At 39.5% G+C, this 9,778-nt stretch overlaps 1 protein-coding gene across 1 annotated transcript in view; it reads left to right on the top strand.

Moving 5' to 3' along the window:
• The first annotated feature begins 2,542 nt into the window (after positions 1–2,542).
• LOC120518879 (M1-specific T cell receptor beta chain-like) overlaps positions 2,543–9,778 on the top strand; it is a 31,919-nt gene continuing 24,683 nt past the window's right edge. Inside the window, exons 1-2 of the mRNA XM_039741887.1 lie at positions 2,543–2,651; positions 2,860–3,189. Coding sequence (XP_039597821.1) covers positions 2,615–2,651; positions 2,860–3,189 — 367 coding nt within the window. The 5' untranslated portion in view covers positions 2,543–2,614. The remainder of the gene's footprint in view (positions 2,652–2,859; positions 3,190–9,778) is intronic.

The following is a 9,778-nucleotide window of genomic DNA, read 5'->3' as shown; positions in this document are numbered from 1 at the left end:
GGTCAGTGATGATCTGGTGGGGCATATCCATAGAAGGACACACAGACCTCTACAGGCTGGACAACAGCACCTTGACAGTCATTAGGTATCAGGATGAAATCCTTGGACCCATTGTCAGACTCTATGCTGGTGCAGTGGGTCCTGTGTTCCTCATGGTGCACGACAATGCCCGGTCTCATGTGGCGAGAGTATGCAGACAGTTCCTGGAGGATGAAGGAATTGATATCACTGACTGGCTCCCACGCTCGCCTGACCTAAATCTAATGGAACACCTCTGGGACATTATGTTTCGGTCCATCCGACACTGCCAAGTTGCACCTCAGACTTTTCAGGAGCTCAGTGGTGCCCTGGTCCAGATCTAGGAGGAGATCCCACAGGACACCATCCATTGTCTAATTAGGAGCATGCGCCGATGTAGTCAGGCATGCATACAAGCATGTGGGGGCCATACAAACTACTTAGTACAATCCAATAAAATACAATACAATTTATTTTTGTGTAGCCCAAAATCACATAAGAAGTGGCGCAATGGGCTTTAACAAGCCCTGCTTCTTGACAGCCCCCCAGCCTTGACTGTCTAAGAAGACAAGGAACCCCCACCACCAAAAAAAAATACCCTTGTAGGGGAAGAAAATAGAAGAAACCTTGGGAAAGGCAGTTTAAAGTGAAGACCCTTTCCAGGTGGGTTGGGTGTACAGAGGATATCAAAAAGAAGGTGGCCAATGCAATACAATACACAGAACAAAACACAAGTAATCCTCAATACAGTATAATCGTAAAATAAAAATATTACAAGTACAGAGTAGAATTTAACAGTAGATTATATCACATAATATGATTTGGATTTGTATAGAGTCCTGGAGACCTCAGCCATCAAGCTGCCTCCCCCAGTTGGTCATTCCACAGCTGAGATAGCGCTGGGCCAGCCAATCCGATGAAAGGACCCCTCTACCCAACGATTCATGTGATCCGCCATCAGAGATGACTTTACCTTAGGTAGGCTAAAACAACTTGGCAGGTGGACAGTAAGTACCGAGAAGAGAAACAGAATAGGTGAGGGTTATTAAAAAATTATAACTATTTTATTGCTAATGACCAACAACTGACTACGATTTGAGTCGCTGCAATGAAATTTCGGCAAAATGGACTAGCCCGTCGCTTCATTTTTTCACTTTGATTTTCGGAGAGTCTTTGAATTCAGCCCTCTGTAGGTTGATCATTTTTATTTCCATCAAACGATGTGGCATCATTTCGTTCCAATCACATAACCTAGTCCGTATCAGTATAGATATCCAGCAGGATTTTTATCCCATTGGGATCATATGTATATACATACAAAAAAGCTTCCGCACTTTCGTTGGAAACGGTGGAGGAATAGTAATTGGGCATTAAAAAGTTGATACGACGCTGGGAAAATTGCATCGTAAACGAAGGTGACTATGTAGAAAAGTGATGTAATTTGTTTTTGAAATTCTTTAATGAATAGAGTTTAAAAAGCGCTGAAACTTTTTAAAGGTGTCTCAGGTATGTATTCAGGAGATCACTCTGTACAGGGCTTCAGTCTATTTCTTCTCTTTCTTCATATTCTTTTCTAAGTATACCACTAAAGAAACCAAAACCATACAATTGTTTGAATAGTTCATGGGGAAAATAACGAAAAATTATTATTTATAAAACTGGGCAAAAATAATCCGAAAATCTTTTATCTGGAGTTGAAAAATGTGTTGTGTCTAAAGATAAAGAGATGATTGAACAGGGAGATCTCTTTATTAGACTGATTACAGTCGTAAAAATTGTGCAGCACCCCACAAATCACATTTTCAATCAAGATGAGCCGTCTTTTTATATAATTGTTATATGAATCTGTTTGAGAACGTTGGAAAGAACGTTCTGTTCGATAATATACATATTTCGTAAATGATCATTCGTTCAGATTTTATTTCGGAGATCGAATTCATTTAAATTTCTAAACTACTTAAAAAAGAATTCCTGAGAAACTGATAATAAAATTTGTTCCGTTTTTTTAAGGATGCAGCCATGGCCAAATACTCCTAAGCCGGCATCGGGACCTGTCAGCATCTGGCTCAAGAAACAACCCACTCTGGATGATGATAAGAACAGTTATGAAGTCCTAAATTATTTTTTTTTATTTCGTATTAGTAACATCTCTGTTCTGTCTTACTATATTTCAAACGATTTCTAAAATAATTTTCCGAACAGGTGGAAATACAATATTTGAAATGCATTATTTTTCTCGCGCCGGTAATGCATATGCTATACATTGCATGTATGCAAGTATATTTTTGTTTTACAAAAGTTTTTCTAGCTGATTCAAAAGCTGTAACGGTATAATATTTTATGACCACTATTAACAAGCAAATCCATTAAAATGTGTAAGTAGAAAAGAGCAACATAAATGTAAGAAGAAAGATCTCCACCCAGCCCAACGCGCTGCACCAGCACCGTTTATAAAGGACGATCATTTATACGGGGTTTTCTGATGTAGGAAACCACGTGTCCACCGCCTGTCAATACACTGCCCATTGCTTTTGTCTTTCACTCACTTGCTTTTAATGAGTAGCAATTACAGCAGCACGGCGCAAGATAACGACAAATGGTCGCTTTCATCATATTCAGTTTGTTCTCCACAGGTAAGAGCTTTTATTAAGCATGGTGTGTCCAAACGTCCAGCGTGACTAATCTTGATGATACAACGAAATTACTCAATTCATTCGAAAATGCCTTATTGTTTGTATGTATCCATATGCTTCAGAAAAGAGAAATACTTTTAGAAAATATACTTGACTAACAGCTTAAAATAACTTCCCTCACAGGTAATTCTATGTTTGTGTTTTCTAGTCTATGCTACAGGACACAGGTCGGTCTTTTTCTCCAAGGAGGGAGACACTGTGAATATGAGCTGCACTTTTCCCAACATTATAGAAGGAGACATCAATTACAAGATCCATTGGCTTAAGAGTACAGAGAATGACAGAACGGCGCTGCTGGATGCCAAAAAAGAATGTACAGCGGCGACCTGTAAATACAAAATTAACACAGTTAATGAAACAACTGTAAATTTAGTCATTTATAATGCCCAGAGAAATGATTCTGGCGAATATTATTGTTCAGAGAACATGGGTAGCTACCTCAAATTTCCAGATAAAGGAGTCGTCCTCGTCGTAGGAGGTAAGTGTCTGACCACCTAAATTTACCAGAAGAAAATATAATTTTTCGACTCCATGAAGTTTTAGGTGCATCAAGTGACGTTGTCCGTTGTCCAATTACGATGATGTTTCAAAGGGAATTTGCACCAAAGTACTATTTTACTTTAAGTGAGAATTCGAACATTTAGCCGAAATAAATGCCAATCCATTACATAGTTTCAGGTCAGTGTCATTATGCCAATTTTGACAATCGTCCTAATGTTTTTGTTCCGGCAACATATAAGAATACATTTTCTGTAATATTTCAAAACACCTACCGGCATAAAAAGCAAACTAAACTATTTAAAATGTTACACGAAAAGCTAGTGACTCTGTTATTAGCCTATCTCACAGAAACAAAGACAAACAGCCCAGACTTCACACAGTCCGTCTGCTTGTTTACAGCTTGTTCCATCAGCCGGGTCCGTGCTGGGCTGGGTGTCAGGGGTCTGTGCACCATAAAGTACTCTAAGCTATACCATCAGGGTGTAATGCACACAGCGTGAAATTAACAATTAAAGTATATAAACTCGCTTTTTTTCATTGGGCATAATCAGAGAAGTAGCCTAATTGAACGCTGTAATTGTTAATTTAATAATTGCGATTTTGCCTAGGAGGCAAGTCTTTATATTTGTAGGGAAAACCGAAGCATGCGGAGGATAACCCACGGAAGCTCTTAGAGAGATCGTATGGACAATGACCTACACTTGGCTTGGACTCGCTCACTGAGGGAGGAGGCGGGAGGGCTTTCTGCAATATGTCGACAATTTCGAAAGTTAGAATCTGTGCGATATGCATCTTTTTAAAATGCAACATCATATTCTGTATCAGTGTTAAACAGAGTTATCTCAAAGTTCCACTGATTCTGGTTATTTATTTATACATTTGAGAAAGAACTTGTGAGCCTAAATGCAATTTAAGACATCTCATTAAATTATCTTCTGATTAAGTTGCAAAGTAAAATTGGAAAAATGCTTTCTTGCACTCATAAATTGCAATATCTACAGGAATACCGTATAGAATTTATTGTTATTTTGAATAACTCGGAATTGTATATGCTCAAGTAAAACTGAATTTCGAACACTTGCCATGTGAAGATCATCTCGTGATCATCTCCAGTGACGCTTCTCGGACAGTGAGCTTGAATTCCAGGAAATGGTCCAACTTAGTGATGGAGGTCACCGTTTTGTTTTCTATTTAACGCTTAATGATTGAGGTGAATATTTCCCCCCAATATTTGTTGGAGTAATGACTGATCCACCCTTTCTCAGTATCGTTTTAAAAATAAAGCGTTTAAATGACTGGTCTGTGAGAGTGTTTGAATCGGGCCGTCACGTTTCTTCTCATTTACGGAAGCTTTTTTGCTTAATGTTAATAGTATAACAATTAAACAGCCTCACCATTCACTTCAAGTAAATCAACACCTGCTGTAAGTTCTCGTCTGCACTCTTAAAAATATTGATCTTTTAATGGCACTTTACTGGATTGTGCGGTTTCTTGAAGAACCAACGCACGACAAATAACCATTTCTCATATGAAACTATTTTTTTGGCTTTTGAAAATTTCTCCTAATGTGTGATCGAAACAGAATTTTTTAATGTATAGTGCGCTATCTTTAAATAAACCTCAACGTAGCCTGTATTGTTGTATGCAGTAGCGGTATTTCACAGATCGGTTATCATCCATTTGTTATCCAACCCGCTATAAATTAACTACAGGGTCACGGGGGTCTGCTGGAGCCAGTCACAACCAACACAGGGCAAAACCCCGGGCAGGGCGCCAGTCCACCGCAGGGCGGTCGGTTATCATCTGTTCATTATTTGTTGGGCCTGTTACCGATCTAAATGAATTGTTTCTGGAACTATCATATAGTTAGGCGTATTTAAACCCGTGTTTGAAGTGGACGTGAATGGTCCGAACGGCATACTCCTGCTTGCAAAATTTTAATTGTTCCATTCTTTTACTTTCTGACCATCGGTAGCACAACAATTTCTGGTCCAACATCTTGCAAACATTTTTTTTACTCATCAAATCCACGAAGGGTGTGTACAAAAACACAGCCTTTATGTATGCCATTAATTCACAGATTGGCATATTTTTATAACATGGAAGCCCGAAGAGTTCAGATCAGTCAATTTAAGTTATAGGATGGGTTCACCATCATTATGTATAGCGTAATAGATTTCAATTTCTGTTCTTTTCTCTTATATTTTCTTTGATGGAAATGGAGTTCCATTGGTCCAGCTACATGCCAAATGAATAAGTGTAGCAGTCTATAGTGCAGAGAGAACCAGTCAGCAATCATCAAGAAAGGAGATAAATATTAAAAGAGAATCAAAAGCACACAAAGAGCTATAAAAAATTTCCATGAGAGACAGCAGACCCCGTGACCCTGTAGTTCGGATATAGCGGGTTGGATAATGGATGGATGGACATTATGAGGGAAATCCTTTTAGAACCTGATTAGGTTCTGTTTTTGGAGTACTTTTGTAATAAATTCAAAGGCTGGAGTTGTGCACATAAATGGTAGCATCTCATGACTTATTTTGTGTAATAATTACTTATGAATGCTTTGATATTTATTTATGTCCTGCCCCTCTTGACTCACTAGTACAAGAAAAGCCTCACATATGATACACCATTCTGCTTGTCTTGATGTTCTGTTATGTAAGATATCAAGCTTTTTGGCCCACACACCTTTTTGGATTTTTAAACCATTTTTGGTCCACATTTTTGTACGGGAAATTACAACCTTATAATAAAGTGTAAACCAATAGGTGTCTGCACCAAAAAAAAACAGAAGTTGAAATTGTGCATGCTGCATCAACGGACCTTAGGGGTTATGAGAAGTTAAAGTTACTCTTTTTCAAAAAACTTTGAAAAAGTGAGGATTAGTATTATAGGCATACAGTGTTGTTTTATGTTAACTGGTCATGAATATAATTTTGAATGGCCATATGATGGCAATGGAAATCATCATACGGGCATCCAAGTGAGTGGTTGGTGGGGAGAGGTTAACTTCTGGAGTACATCTGCCACCCATCAGGGCCTATATGGATCACATGGCAACAATTACAACATCAGCACCATGCACCAGACACCTATTGGCAAAGCTTCAACAGAACATCACTAGGGCAAGAATGAAATTTAAGCCATCTAAATCAAGGAGCATCTCTATAATTTAAGGCAAGCTAGTGGGGCAAAAGTTCTTCATTAATCAAGAGCCTTTTCCAACAGTGCTAGAAAAAAACATCAAAAGTTTGGGGAGGTGGTATAACTCAACGCTTGATACTGATCAGGCTTATGAGCTTCGGGAGGAACTTAGTAAAGGCCTGATGAGCATTGATGATTCAATGCTGCCTGGTAAGCAAACAATTTGGTGCTTACAGTTTGGGTTACTACCTCTCCTGCTGTGGCCATTAACCATGTATGAAATCATCCTTGCAAGGGTTGAGAAGATGGAAAGGATGGTAAGCTCTTATGTGAGGAAGTGGTTAGACCTCCCTCGATGCCTAAGCAATGTAGCTGTGTATGGTCAGGGGCTACTTCAGTTGCCCCTTTCCAGCCTCACTCAAGAATTTAAATGTGCTAAAGTTAGACTTGAGATGATACTTTCATAGTCAAAAGATTAGAGCTGTCGCACCAACTCGGGAAACTGGACGGAAATGGAAAGCTAGGAATGCTGTCTAGCAGGCAAAATCTGCACTCTACCACAGCTACATTGTCGGCCAAGTCCAACATGGAAGAAGTGGGTTGGGGTTTGGCAAAGGGCGACCCTACTAGAGTAAGGCAACTCCAGCAGACCAGAGGAAAATGGTCGTGGCTGAAGTCTGTTGGCATGAAGAGGAGAGAAGGTGGGCTAAGGCTGTGGCACGGGCTAAACGGGACCAATGGACGAGGTGGGAGAATTTGGAAAAGCAAAAGACCAGCTGGAAGGATATGTGGATGATGGAAGTGGGTAGGATAAGTTTACTCATTCGAGCTACCGATGATGTCCTCCCTAATCCATCTTAGTGAGGACATGTGGCTTCGCCTGGAAAATATTAGGGAAAGGTTTTATTTTAGGAGTGTTTTATAGACCACCCAATTCAGACAGTAATTTCAGCACACATCTTTTTAGTAATATCAAAAAGGCAAGTTTACAGGGAGATATTATAGTCATGGGGGACTTTAATTATCCAAATATTAACTGGGATAACCTTGCAGATGGAGGAGCACAAGAGCAGGAGTTTTTAGAAGTAATCAGTGACTGTTTTTTAACACAGCATGTTAAAGCACCAACACGGGGTGAAGCCTGTCTGGATTTAGTATTCTGTAATAATCAGGATAGAATTGAGGGTGTAGAGGTGATTGAACCACTAGGGTCAAGTGACCATAATGTAATACAATTCTCAGTATTTTGTAAGAGTGCAGATGCAAAGACTAAAATTGTTAAGTTGAACTTTGGTAGGGCTAATTTTGAGCAGATGTGACAAAGTCTAAGTAGGATAGACTGGGATAAGCTTTTAAATGTGGAGACAGTCAAGGAGCAGTGTAACAGGTTTAAAAATGTTTTACATGTAATGCAGGACAGATACATACCTAAATTTGGAAGTAATAGGAAACTAAAAAACTCCACAGTGGATTAATAAAGATTTAAAAAAGAAGTTGCAAAGGAAAAAACTGCTGTATAAGGCATATAAGACTAATGACTGCAAAGTGAATAGTAGAGCATATGAGAACATGAGGGCAACCATTAAGAAGGATATCAGGGAGGCTAAAAGACAGTTGGAGAGGAATATAGCAGATAAGGCCAAAGAAGACCCCAAGAGATTCTTTCAGTATTTTAGTAGTAAAAGAACAGTTAAGGAGGAGGTCAAGTTCATCAGGAATAGTAAAGGGAATTAAAAGATACAGACAATGAAATAGCAGATGCCCTAAACTTACATTTTTCTGAGGTGTTTACAAAGTGAGCAATTGGATAACCTCCCAGAGGTAAACGGGACTACTAAGGAGGTACTGAGGGATTTGGAAATTGTAGAGGGAGAAGTGCTGCTCAGATTAAATAAGATGAAATCAAACAAATCACCAGGCCAGATAATATTTATCCTCAAGTTCTTAAGGAGGCTAGTGAGTACATATATAAACCCTTGACACATATTTTTAGGAAGTCACTGTGCACTGGAGAGATTCCAAAGGACTGGAAAATGGCAAATATCATCCCATTATATAAAAAGGGTGACAGGGCAGATCCAAGCAACTATAGGCCAGTAAGCTTAACATGCATCACAGGAAAATTAATGGAAGGAATTATTAAGGATAAGATTGAGCAACACATGGCAAGGACAGGAGTTGAACAGTCAGCATGGGTTCAAAAGAGGTGTGTTTTACTAACATGTTGGAATTCTATGAGGAGGCAACAAAAGGATAAAATCAAAGTGGAGCTTATGATATTATTTATCTGGACTTTCAGAAAGCATTTGATAAGGTGCCACATGAGAGGTTGGGCATCAAGTTAAAAGAAGTGGGAGTTCAGGGTGATGTTTTTAGATGGGTGCAGAATTGGCTCAGACACAGGAAGCAGAGGGTGATGGTGCGAGGAACCTCATCAGAACTGGCCGATGTTAAGAGTGGTGTTCCACAACAGCTGCTATTTTTAATATATATATATATAAATGATTTAGATAGGAATATAAGTAACAAGCTGGTTAAGTTTGCAGATGATACCAAGATAGGTGGATTAGCAGATAATTTGGAATCCGTTATATTATTACAGAAGGACTTGAATAGCATACTGGCTTGGGCAGATTTGTGGCAGATGAAATTTAATGTCAGTAAATGTAAAGTATTACACATAGGAAGTAAAAATATTAGGTTTGAATACACAATGGGCAGTCGGAAAATCAAGAGTACACCTTATGAGAAGGATTTAGGAGTCATAGTGGACTCTAAGCTATCAACTTCACAACAGTGCTCAAAAGCCATTAAGAAGGCTAACAGAATGTTATGTTATATAGCCGATCTGTGGAGTACAAGTCCCAGGAGGTTATGCTCAACCTTTATAATGCACTGGTGAGGCCTCATCTTGAGTACTGTGTGCAGTTTTGGTCTCCAGGCTACAAAAAGGACATAGCAGCACTAGAAAAGGTCCAGAGAAGAGCAACTAGGCTGATTCCAGGGCTACAGGGGTTGAATTATGAGGAAAGATTAAAAGAGCTGAGCCTTTACAGTTTAAGCAAAAGAAGATTAAGAGGTGACATGATTGAAGTGTTTAAAATTATGATGGGAATTAGTACAGTGGATCAAGACTGTTATTTTAAAATGAGTTCATCAAGAACACAGGGACACAGTTGGAAACTTCATCCATCCTTTTCCACTTATCCGAGGTCGGGTTGCAGGGGCAGCAGCTTGACCAGAGATGCCCAGACTTCCCTCTCCCCGGCCACTTCTTCTAGTTCTTCCGGGGGAATCCCGAGGTGTTCCCAGGCCAACTGGGAGACATAGTCCCTCCAGCGTGTCCTGGGTCTTCCCCGGGGCCTCCTTCCAGTTGGATGTGTGGAACACTTCACCAGGTAGGAGTCCAGGAGGCATCC

Source organism: Polypterus senegalus, chromosome 1 (assembly GCF_016835505.1).
Source record: "Polypterus senegalus isolate Bchr_013 chromosome 1, ASM1683550v1, whole genome shotgun sequence".
Classification (NCBI taxonomy): Eukaryota; Metazoa; Chordata; class Cladistia; order Polypteriformes; family Polypteridae; genus Polypterus; species Polypterus senegalus.
Note: the sequence above shows the minus strand (reverse complement) of the source record. Positions and strands in the feature narration are given on the sequence as shown.